Raw genomic sequence first — 12,550 nt, forward strand, 5'->3', positions numbered from 1 at the left:
AAAGTGCTCAACTACGATGACAGGATGGCCGGTTCTTCCAAAGAGGCACTCCCAACTTCAATACTGGTCTTTTGTCCCGACCTCTAGCACCCTGGCTCTTGCATTCTCAAGAGATCCACTAGAAGGAAGAGAGTGTCACATGCACTCTGCACCGTAGTGCATGGTGACAAACTCGCTCATCATCATCATCAGTGCAACATTTGTACAATATTAGTTCCATTCAGGATTATATTTGTCGTATGCCGTGACCCCATTGTAATCCTCAGTCCAGGATAAGTCAGGCACGAACTACATAGGTCATTCTCAGCCATAGTCAGTCTAAGACCCTTAACCCACTTAGAGAGACGCATTCATGCATATACAGTCAGTAGATACCTTAGGGTTTGCATCAGAAAGCATCCTGCATATTGCACATCATTCATGCATAGCATCTAGACCATTGCAAGAACCCCAAATAGCATCCAGTATTTATCTAGGATTTTTCTGATATTTTTTCCATTATTTTCAGCATTGTTCACAGCATTTATACATTATTTATGGACATGAGCAGTCGGCCAGCTCTGTAGCCAGCCGACTAGCTCATTCAGCCCATATAAATACAGCCCTTGCATAATCATTCCATCATTCATTCATATTCAGCCAAGGAGCATTTAGGCGCTTAGCATCTTCAGCACAAGGAGCCAAGCAATTGCAGTTTCAGCCTCCTCATCTCAGCATTTTCCTCCTACAGCAGTAGAAGCCTCAAACGCATGAGCATTCAGCCATCTACATCACTAAAACGCATCAGTTCGGCATTCAACCTTGCGTTTTCTGCATCCATACAGTTTTCAGCATTCATCCATTCATCGTTTTGCTCCAGCCACTTGGTGAAGGTAAAACGCAGCATTTACATTCATTTACAGCATTCATATACAGTCTAGAACAGTCCGAAACAACCCCTCTCTCAACCCTAGCTTTGCATCCCTCCCTCATACCATTTGGAAGAGTGCATAGGCTCGAGATTGGACATCTTTGGTGTTTCTACAACAGTGTACAGTTCAGAGGTCTTGCGTTTGGCTTATCGTCAGTCACACCATCAGTCTCTTTAAAGATAAAGCAAATACTATCTCGGTAACGAGATAGGGAGCCCTTCAGTGGGTAGTTCAGGACCCCATACGGTGTACAGTTCTCATCTCTCTCTCTCTCATATCTCTCTAAAGTTTGAAGTATTAAAGTGGATTGCTACACTCGTGAAACTCAGGATACAGAAGACGGTGAGAGCATTTGTGTGAAAGGATCCTCCAATACGAAGACTTCCGCTGCATCTTACAGAGAGAAAGAACATTTGCAAGAAAACTCTGCAAAACAGAGTGGAGAGAATTTACATGCACAGAAATCTTGAACAAGAGAAGAAAAAACCTGGTGTTGCTATATGAGTCGATTGCCATTCCAGGTGGAGTTGTATGGTATAGCCCAGAGGCGCGTACAGATCAGACACAAGCTGTTTAGGGTCATGTACGGCATGTACAAGGCGGGTACGGTTGTGTAGTACAAGTTTGAATTGATATGGGACAGGTACATGTTGTACGGAGCAATAATAAGATTACATAGGGCAAGTACAGGTTGTGCAGGTACACGATGTATGGAGCAGGTACCAGCAACATATAAGGCATGTACTGCTATATCAGTCCAGAGAGCGGAAGAGCCAACAGAGCCCTGTTTTTGCTAGAGGAGAGAGAGTGTGTGTTCGGTGCTTCCATTTCAGTCCACCAGGTGAAATGAGAAAGAGTCGCCGGGTGCTTCAATATGTCGAGTGAGAGAGGAGAGAGATTCGCTTCGACTGCCAAAAGAGAGAAATTTGGCGAAGGTTCTTTCCTCCATGCCTTCCTCTCCGTGGCTCCCGTTTAGTATATTTACATGTGTGATCTTCATTGCAAGTACACGACTTTCTTTAAATGAATTTTGGACACCCACACATTATTACCCATGGCTAATAGTTTTAATGAATGTGAACACATAGCCTTATAAATACAAGGCTTATCATAATTTAAAAATTATAACCTTAGAAAATGGGTTAAAAAGAATACTTACCACCTGTTTACATGCCACACCAACGCGTCAGCAAATAGGCACATCCACGATACACTAGAGCGTCCTTGTCCAGTGCACTGACATGACATAACAGGCAATCACACGAAAACAAGTCACACGAAAACAAATCCACCATACAAAGATAGATGCACGTGCACATGTAATGGACAAAATCATGAAACTTGTACAAGACATTCTGGTCGGGCACAAATTTGATGCGACAGAATGTGAAAACCCTGGTCTTCCTATGGAGTGACAGTCCCATAGGCAAGAGGCGTTACAAACACAGTTCCTTCCATGGAGTGAAGTCCCATGGACAAGATACTGTCCTAGCCAGACACGGGTGGCCCAATACAAGCTCCCATCCATATGACACAATCCTGGTCACACACACGGGTGGCACGAAACTAGATCCCATCCATGTGACACAAAATAACTGGCCCTTCACATGAGACACCAGCCTGGCCTCATGTGAACATGGCACAAATTTAGCTGCTCTATAGAGTGACAGGCCATAGAAGTGGCACTAGAAATGGAGATGGGCCAAATGGCCAGCCAAATGGTGACAGTGGGCATTGAGTTTTGTTCACCTCGGGACATCAGTGTGTGCGAACACAAGGCTGTTCATAACTTATAAGTGAGTTTTGGTCACCCAAAACTTAATGAAGTATGTACACACTCACTTATAAATTAGTGCTAATTCCTAAGACTAGGTGCTAGGTTTATAACCAATACTTACCACCTGTCACATGCCACATAACCATGTCAACAGACAGTTTCACACGCACAGTTCAGGAGTGGACGTCCCCTTATCCGAAACTACACTTTAATCAAGCAAGCATGAAAACAACATGCAAATTCAATTGCAAGCAAGCACACAAAGATGCTCTCCAATGCAGCATTAGCATGGACAATTCCCGTTCATGAGACTATACCAAAATAGTCGTGCTCCAGGAAAGTACACGAGGTGCCAAACCCAATGGAACACTAATCCTCCAAGCATTTCCAGGCATGTACACACAGGCACAAGTCCCAACGGAAAGCCAAGTCCACATTATCACATGAGTGGCATCAATCCCCGGCATATGCAACTGCGATGGACGCCAGTCCAATGTATAATGTACATACATAATGAGAAAGCACGGGTGGACCAATTAGGTGGCCAAATGGTGACAATACTTATACATATATACGTATATGTATACATGTAAGTATCTGTATAAGTATGTATGCACGTACATACATACATATGTGTGCATGTGCATGTGCGCATAAGTGTGTGTGCACTTGTATAGTGTATGTATATGTATTCATCAAGTAATCTGCACTCAAGCCTCTTCAAGAAGTGAGTCCACCGGCAACTGGAAGAGCAAGGAGAAGTATCTAGCAGCCCCTGAACAGCAGCGCTCATCTACACCTTGGGCTGAGAACACCAGTTTGATCATCCTTTATATTTTAAACTATCAGTTGAACATTCTTTTACTGTATGTAATAGAGGAATTAGGTTAGTTCTACTTGTGTGTGATCATGTTTGCAAGGCTTCCGGTGCACCTCACTGTATTAGCACTCTCACAGTACTTAGCACTCTCACAGTACTTAGTAGTCTCACAATGTATGGATGTATATATATGTAGGTGTGTGTGCAAGTATGTATCTGTGTATGTATGTATGTGTGCATTACATTTACATGTAGGTGTGTGTGTGCAAGTATGTATATGTATGCGTACATTACATTTACATATACATGTATATGTATATGTATATGCCGTGAGCGTGTGTGCATCTAACATCTGATTTTATCTGACAAAAATTAGCCACCAACATTGCAAAGAGCATGTGGTTTGAAAATCGTGAAGTCCAATACAATGCTGAAACATCGAAAGCTCCAGTCAAATCCATAATCAAGACAATGAAAAACAAGAACCTCTGACATGCTCAAATTCTTCATACTTGTCAGGGGCTTGAAGACCAGCACATTTAAACCAGAAATCTGAAAAAAATAAAACTTACCTGAGAAAAACCCATAAAACCATCAAAAGGTCCATGTTGATCAATATAGTTGTAGAGAAAGACCAAACAATCCTCAAGGCCTACAAGTTCTGTATAAGACTGCACCGTGCTAAAACTAACTTAATAACTTAATAACTGAACACATTGACAAAGTTTAAGAAGAAGGGTTTTGGGCAGGGAAGGAGGAGGGGGGGGGGGCTCATCTGAGTGGCCATAAAATCATGCTGCCACAAGGGGGGTTGAGTTCAAAACTTGAGATTTAAATACATAACGCACCCGAAACAAAAAGAGAATTAATCATAGAGAGTGGGAAATTAAGGTAACAATCACCTTATTGGGCAAATACCATTCATAATAGGGAGGCGGGTAATATCCTTCCACCATGGAAGGTCCTCCACATGGCCTTGGACCATCAAGAAATGTCTGCCAGAATACAATGCATCAAAGTACAGGTGTAAATTTGTCAAAATATCAGAAAAGCGAGGAAAAGGGGGGCGCACCGCGCCCGGGGGAGGGGGGGTACAATGATTTTGCCATAACAACAGATGCAAAAGGGCATGTAAAAGATCCCAAATAAAGAAAAGAAGATGTACATGCACGTAAGCTTTGTGGGTCTTCTTTCAGCCCTAGGTAACTGAATAGGAACCTTGATGCGAATCACCAACAAAGACACACACACACACAAAGATATATTTTTAGTATATTATATAGTGCAAAAGCTGTCAATATGATTGTACAAAATATGTAGCCTTTGGCCATCCAAAAGGGTAATCAAAAACCTTAAAAGTCCTCACCTCTTGACCTACCCTAGGGAGGGTCAAATACCCTACAAATGAACAATGACTTGCCTTTTCTAGGCTTGTGAAAGCTATTCCTACTGGCCGACCAGCAGAAGCTATTCCTGCTAGCCGACTGTTGGTTGGCCAACACCTCATAAGCCTAGACGACCTGGTCCTTGTCCAAAAGAATGCTTTCTAGTGCCCTAAACCTACTGTTTATTTGCTGCCTGTAACGTCCCTCCCAAGCCATGTATGTATGTGTCTCTTTTAATATAGATTTCAATAAGAAAAGAGAGTGTAATTAAAAAGAGTGAGACAATAAGACTAGAAACATTAAAAAAGTGTTAGAATAAAAATATTAGCTCCAAAAATCCTAAAAGAAATAAGAACATAAGAATAGTTCTATTAAGAGATAAGTATCCCCAAAAATAGAATTTCGAGTTTAAGTGATAAGAGGTCATATTTAGAGTACTTTTACACATTTAGAGTCCATGCATACTAAAAATATGGAAAAACAATGCGTTTCCAAAGATGGTGAGTTTGTGCCTATATACAGACGTTTTTGCCTATTCTGCCCGCGCTGGCTTGTAGACCAGATGCCTTCCCGTTCTTTTGACTGGTTACATGACCATATTCTGAGTTTTTATCAGAGAGTTATGGCTGAAACAGTTTGCTGTTTCTGTCAGGGTCTTTACATAGAGAAAACTGTGAGAAGACAGCAAGTAGCCTCAAGGTAATCCTAGAGTTTGAGATGCATATATCCCTTCATTCTTATCTAATATCTCAGAAAAGAAGCTTAGATTGCTATAGTCTTTCGGAGGAAGAGACCAAAACTCCATAGCTTTTCTTTTAGAGAAAGAATAGTATGCCGTAGCCCTGTAGGAGAAGGCTATTTTGCCATAGATCTTAGAAAGAGAGAAGAATCACAGTATGAGTAAGAGGAGATAAAGCTTGGAGATTATTGGATGATTTCAATCAAAGGACAAGGTATTAGAAGACTCTATTCTCATATGTCAAGTTCTAAAGCTCTTGTTGACAAGCAAGGACAACGAGATAAACGATAAATTTCTATAAGGTATATATATATTTTGTTTTTTATTTACATATCATTCTTAGGAGTTGAGGTATGGCCCCGTCTTCTCTATTGATTATTACAATGATCTAATTGATTGATTTACCATTTAAAGTTTGTATTCTTTTAAACAACAGCATATGCCTTTATAAAGAATGTCTTATCGCAATCTCAAGTTGAAATGCAAAAATCTGTGTGAGAAAAGGATTGTTTTCTTAAAGAAGGTGACATGGATCATAGTCATATGGTTTAGTGAATAAATGGATGGTTATCTTGGTTAAATTAAGGTACAGGTACAACTTCTCCCTGCCTTGACGCTGCCCCGTTCTTGTGCTTGTGTAGCCGGACGGCGGAGACGTTAGTAAGGCCCGGAGTTGGCCCATGGTATCCCTCATACCATTGGGAGAATGAGGTTTGCCCATTGAGGCAAGTGATTGTGATGATGCTGCCTAGTTCTGAGGGCCCAGGCTAGTGCGGTGAATTAGCCCACCCTAGTGCGCAGACATCCCTCTGAGGGGCGGGAGGATCGAGCGATGGAGCCTGAGAGGGCGACAGGCCGGCTTGAGTCCTCGCCAGCGGCGGCCGACGATGAGGTGTATGGTCCCGTAGGGTTTTGCCCAGCATGTGGAGGCTGGAAGGCCGAATTCTAGATCATCGGCGGTATAAAGGAAAAGAATAAGAGAGCCACTTTGGCTTGTATGAAATTGATTCATGTTTAACTTTGTTTTTATAAATCTTGTCTTTGGTATGATTGTATTATAGAAAAAGGCTGTTTTAACAAACCTTGTGAAAAGGGTCTTAATTAAGGAACATGTTTATTTATGTCAAAACAGTGTGGTAGGATTAATTAGAAAACAAATTGACGCGTGAGTAGGGTGGAAAGTGGGAGGATGGAATGCCCCGATGGCACCATCCTACGGACGGGTGGACCCGATTAGTCGGGTAGCTTTCCAACATATTAAGTGAAAGCCCTACGTTAGATAAATAGGTTCTCGGGCAACTCTATTCTAGAAGACTAGGCCAGCGGCTGTGCCTTGCATGGATGAGAAAAAAAGCGTTGCCTCTAGAAATCAAGTCTTGTAGTTGCCCAATTTATGTGATCAATTACCCTATGGGTGATTTGATTTTAGAAGACCACGCTCCCCCTGCGGGATAGAACTAGGTCTTACCTATGAATCGTATCCTTGAATCTCTGTATGGTCGAGGTGTCGACGTTTAGGAAATTTTCTCTAAGATAAGACTTAGCGGACTATCTTAAGTGTTTCCCCTATTTGTGGAAGGGGGGAACTCTACAAGTGGTATCAGAGCCGATCTTAGTTCCTAGGATTTGTTTTTCAAAGGTTAACTATCAAGGGATTAAAACAAGTGATTGTTTATCATATGAGGACGAATCAATCATCTCTACTGGCCATAGAAGTGATTTGAATATCCTCACATGTTGAGACAATCATCCTATTAAATTGTGCTTGTATCTTGGGGGTGCACACGCAAGATATTTGATCAGTTATGAGATGCCATGAAAGTACACCTTCGTGAAAGGTTTTGTTCTCCAGGATTTTGAGAGGATAAAATGAATGAATTTTCTGAGCTAACCCAAGAAAGGAAGACCCTAAAAGAATACCACCAAACTTTTGTTACAAACTTTTGTTAAACTTCTCCGATTTTCTCTAGAGATGGATGAGGTAACTCTTCTCCATCGATTCATTTGGAAGCTTAATCTACCTTTGAATAACCTCATCAAGAATGTGAAACCATCCTCTATTTCAGAAGCCATAATTATAGCCAGAGATTGTGATAAAGTTTTTTTTTTTTTATAGAAAGTGTCAAGAAGAAGGACATGAGTCCTTTCATGTTAATCAAGAAGAGGTCCCCTAATTCAAGAGGAACGTCAAGCCCACTCTTGGCTACAAGGAATCATGAGCTAGAGCAAAAATTAGGTCAAGAAATAGAGATAGCAGGATTAAAGATAACCGAATTGAACAAGTATTTCTATGAGTAAATAGAAGAGGATTGGTGCAAGATTCATGTGAAGTAATGTGCATGATGAATAGAGGTATTCTACAAGACGGTACTAAGATTATGAAATTACTATCATGGGTTAGATTGCGTAAAAGATTGATTCCCTTATGTTTCTCCATGACAATTTGTTAAGTACTATATTACATGGGCATATAGAATAAGGAATTCTAAGGTTCATATCATATGAGAGGTATATGGATGCATGAAATTAGGATAATAAGGCCAATTAACTTTAGAATAATCAAGACCTTTTGGAGGCACAACAAAACGAGCCAAGCACATGAAATAAAAGACTCTTTAAGAACAATGTTTAGATAAAAGAAGTTTTTTACCTAGTGTGGGGACACCACTTTGAAAGAGACAAGAGGATTCACTTAGATACTACCCCAGCTCGCGAGATGAGGACATCTCGAATCTTTTAAGTGGGGGAGATTGTAGCGTCCCTCCCAAGCCATGTATGTATGTGTCTCTTTTAATATAGATTTCAATAAGAAAAGAGAGTGTAATTAAAAAGAGTGAGACAATAAGGCTAGAAACATTAAAAAAGTGTTAGAATAAAAATATTAACTCCAAAAATCCTAAAAGAAATAAGAACATAAGAATAGTTCTATTAAGAGATAAGTATCCCCAAAAATAGAATTTCGAGTTTAAGTGATAAGAGGTCATATTTAGAGTACTTTTACACATTTAGAGTCCATGCATACTAAAAATATGGAAAAACAACGCGTTTCCAAAGATGGTGCGTTTGTGCCTATATACAGACGTTTTTGCCTATTCTGCCCGCGCTGGCTTGTAGACCAGATGCCTTCCCGTTCTTTTGACTGGTTACATGACCATATTCTGAGTTTTTATCAGAGAGTTATGGCCGAAACAGTTTGCTGTTTCTGTCAGGGTCTTTACATAGAGAAAACTGTGAGAAGACAGCAAGTAGCCTCAAGGTAATCCTAGAGTTTGAGATGCATATATCCCTTCATTCTTATCTAATATCTCAGAAAAGAAGCTTAGATTGCTATAGTATTTCGGAGGAAGAGACCAAAACTCCATAGCTTTTCTTTTAAAGAAAGAATAGTATGCCGTAGCCCTGTAGGAGAAGGCTATTTTGCCATAGATCTTAGAAAGAGAGAAGAATCACAGTATGAGTAAGAGGAGATAAAGCTTGGAGATTATTGGATGATTTCAATCAAAGGACAAGGTATTAGAAGACTCTATTCTCATATGTCAAGTTCTAAAGCTCTTGTTGACAAGCAAGGACAACGAGATAAACGATAAATTTCTATAAGGTATATATATATTTTGTTTTTTATTTACATATCATTCTTAGGGGTTGAGGTATGGCCCCGGCTTCTCTATTGATTATTACAATGATCTAATTGATTGATTTACCATTTAAAGTTTGTATTCTTTTAAACAACAGCATATGCCTTTATAAAGAATGTCTTATCGCAATCTCAAGTTGAAATGCAAAAATCTGTGTGAGAAAAGGATTGTTTTCTTAAAGAAGGTGGCATGGATCATAGTCATATGGTTTAGTGAATAAATGGATGGTTATCTTGGTTAAATTAAGGTACAGGTACAACTTCTCCCTGCCTTGACGCTGCCCCGTTCTTGTGCTTGTGTAGCCGGACGGCGGAGACGTTAGTAAGGCCCGGAGTTGGCCCATGGTATCCCTCATACCATTGGGAGAATGAGGTTTGCCCATTGAGGCAAGTGATTGTGATGATGCTGCCTAGTTCTGAGGGCCCAGGCTAGTGCGGTGAATTAGCCCACCCTAGTGCGCAGACATCCCTCTGAGGGGCGGGAGGATCGAGCGATGGAGCCTGAGAGGGCGACAGGCCGGCTTGAGTCCTCACCAGCGGCCGACGATGAGGTGTATGGTCCCGTAGGGTTTTGCCCAGCATGTGGAGGCTGGAAGGCCGGATTCTAGATCATCGGCGGTATAAAGGAAAAGAATAAGAGAGCCACTTTGGCTTGTATGAAATTGATTCATGTTTAACTTTGTTTTTATAAATCTTGTCTTTGGTATGATTGTATTATAGAAAAAGGCTGTTTTAACAAACCTTGTGAAAAGGGTCTTAATTAAGGAACATGTTTATTTATGTCAAAACAGTGTGGTAGGATTAATTAGAAAACAAATTGACGCGTGAGTAGGGTGGAAAGTGGGAGGATGGAATGCCCCGATGGCACCATCCTACGGACGGGTGGACCCGATTAGTCGGGTAGCTTTCCAACATATTAAGTGAAAGCCCTACATTAGATAAATAGGTTCTCGGGCAACTCTATTCTAGAAGACTAGGCCAGCGGCTGTGCCTTGCATGGATGAGGAAAAAAGCGTTGCCTCTAGAAATCAAGTCTTGTAGTTGCCCAATTTATGTGATCAATTACCCTATGGGTGATTTGATTTTAGAAGACCACGCTCCCCCTGCGGGATAGAACTAGGTCTTACCTATGAATCGTATCCTTGAATCTCTGTATGGTCGAGGTGTCGACGTTTAGGAAATTTTCTCTAAGATAAGACTTAGCGGACTATCTTAAGTGTTTCCCCTATTTGTGGAAGGGGGGAACTCTACACTGCCTAACTCAAGGATTAGCCTGGAGACCATCTATGTCCATGTGTGTACATGACATCCCCTCCTGCTAAACTTGAAGATGGGATTCCAACCTTTGACCTTCCATGACTCTCATCTTTCCTTTGTCTCCTCATGGTGTCATCCTTCCTTCCTGGCAACCTTTTCACTGAAAACCATGCCAAATCTATGATTCTACTTGTTGAGATCTATTCATCTATTCCACTTTGTCCCCTTGCCTTCATGCCCCCTTGCCTTCATGCCGTGTCCCTGAACACTACAATGGTCTCCTTCCCGAGGTTGATCATGGGCATCCTTGCTCCACCCCCTTGGAACCGATTTCCCGAGAGCCTTCCTTGGTATGCCCCAAATGGCATCCGACCCTAAAGGCTGCCATTCCCTTGGGTTTTGCTGACACCGACCAGCCCCAAGGGATTTCTACTATCCTTGGACCTGTGCACCTTCCTGGGACACCTTCAGCACTTAGCTTTGCTGAGCCTAATGCTTTGATACCAATGTCACATGCGTGGAAGCTCTCAATGTCTTCTTTTAGCCCTAAGTAACTGAATAGGAAGCTTGATGCAAATCACCAACAAAGACAGAGAGAGAAGAGAGAGAGATAGTTGTATTTTCAATATATTATATAGTACAAAAGCTGTCAATATGATTGTACAAAATCTGTAGCCTTTGAAATTCCCAAAGGGTAATCTAAGTCCTTACCTCTTGACCTGCCCCAAGGAGGGTCAAATGCCCTACAAATGAACAATGAATTGCCTTTTATAGGCTCTTGGAAGCTATTCGTACAGGCCGACTAGCAGTCGGCCAATTCCATTGGACAAATAAAATGGATAAATGCTGCCAACACCTCATAAGCCTGGCCGACCTGGTCCTTGTCCAAAAGAATGCCTTCCGGTGCCCTAAACCTACTGTTTATCTACTGCCTAACTCAGGGATTAGCCTGGAGACCATCAGAAAAGAGAGGAGTAGGAGGGAATGGGGACTGCAGAGATTTTTCCAAAATAGATCAAAAAGACAAAAATGGGCATGTAAAAGATCCATTTTTTTTAAAAAAAGATCCATAAGGGGAATATGAATTTGATCAAAGATCAAAGCAAGAGAAAAAATCAATGTGTAGATTTGCCAAAATGACATGCATATATAGAATTGCCCAATGTGTAGAGTGCCCAAAGAGGGAAAAGTAGATGTATGCCAAAATAAAAGAGTATCTATTTGGCAAATGATCAAAATAAGCCAAGATTTAAAAAAAAAGGCAGTACAGATCTGCCAAGAAAACAAAAAGTGAAAAATCAAATAATATGGAAAAAAGGGGCAGTACGTATTTGTGAAACATCAAAATGTGGAGAATTTGCCCCCCAAAAATGAGAGTTTAAAATTCTACTTATCTGCCAAAAGACCGAAATAAGGAAAACAAAATAATTGCCGAAAATATTAAGATGAGGAAAAAGGGAAGTAAATATTTGCTGAAAGATCAACATAAATCATCAGCCAAAAGATCAAGATGAAGGGAATAATTATATGCCAAAATATGAAAATGAGGAGAAAGTAAAAGCAGCGTATAGTTGCCAAGGAGATCAGACTGAAGGAATGCAGAGGGGATACATACCATGTCAAGAAGGTCCAAAATGGGGGAACCCAATTTGGCACATTGTTGCTGGAGGATGCTGCCACTGGTGCGGAAGCCATGGAGGCAAAGGACTCTCAGCTTCTTTCCAGGGTTGCTCCCATCATCCATTGTCGGAAGAATAGTACGAGGACCGGCGAGCTCGGGCAGCAGGAAAGCTCTCAATTCTGCTGCTGCACGCAAGCTCGTGTGCATTTGTGATCACGTGTCACTCGTGCCTCAGATCTATTAATTATATATAAACTTAAAACAAAGGTCCAGGTATTCGGTATTCTGTAACATTTGAAAAGCTCTATATACACGTTGTGAAACCTTACAGCATCTTGAGAGAGTTTATGGCATCATGCAAGAATGGATCTTACAAGAAAGCCTTTGAGTTTGCACCAATGTACAT

The 12,550-nt window shown here is 41.1% G+C and overlaps 1 protein-coding gene across 1 annotated transcript; it reads right to left on the reverse strand.

Moving 5' to 3' along the window:
- Positions 1–3,919: 3,919 nt before the first annotated feature.
- On the reverse strand, positions 3,920–12,481 carry LOC147636151 (rhodanese-like domain-containing protein 6). The gene is made up of 3 exons (XM_086801595.1): positions 12,139–12,481; positions 4,411–4,503; positions 3,920–4,179 (listed from the first exon to the last, which is right to left on the reverse strand). Exons 1-3 carry the CDS (start codon positions 12,349–12,351, stop codon positions 4,048–4,050), a joined length of 438 nt encoding a protein of 145 aa, XP_086657721.1. The 5' UTR covers positions 12,352–12,481; the 3' UTR covers positions 3,920–4,047.
- Between the last annotated feature and the right edge of the window lie 69 nt (positions 12,482–12,550).

The sequence above is a fragment of the Cibotium barometz genome, chromosome 8, assembly GCF_041138505.1.
Source record: "Cibotium barometz isolate CiBa-2024 chromosome 8, ASM4113850v1, whole genome shotgun sequence".
Taxonomy (NCBI): domain Eukaryota; kingdom Viridiplantae; phylum Streptophyta; class Polypodiopsida; order Cyatheales; family Cibotiaceae; genus Cibotium; species Cibotium barometz.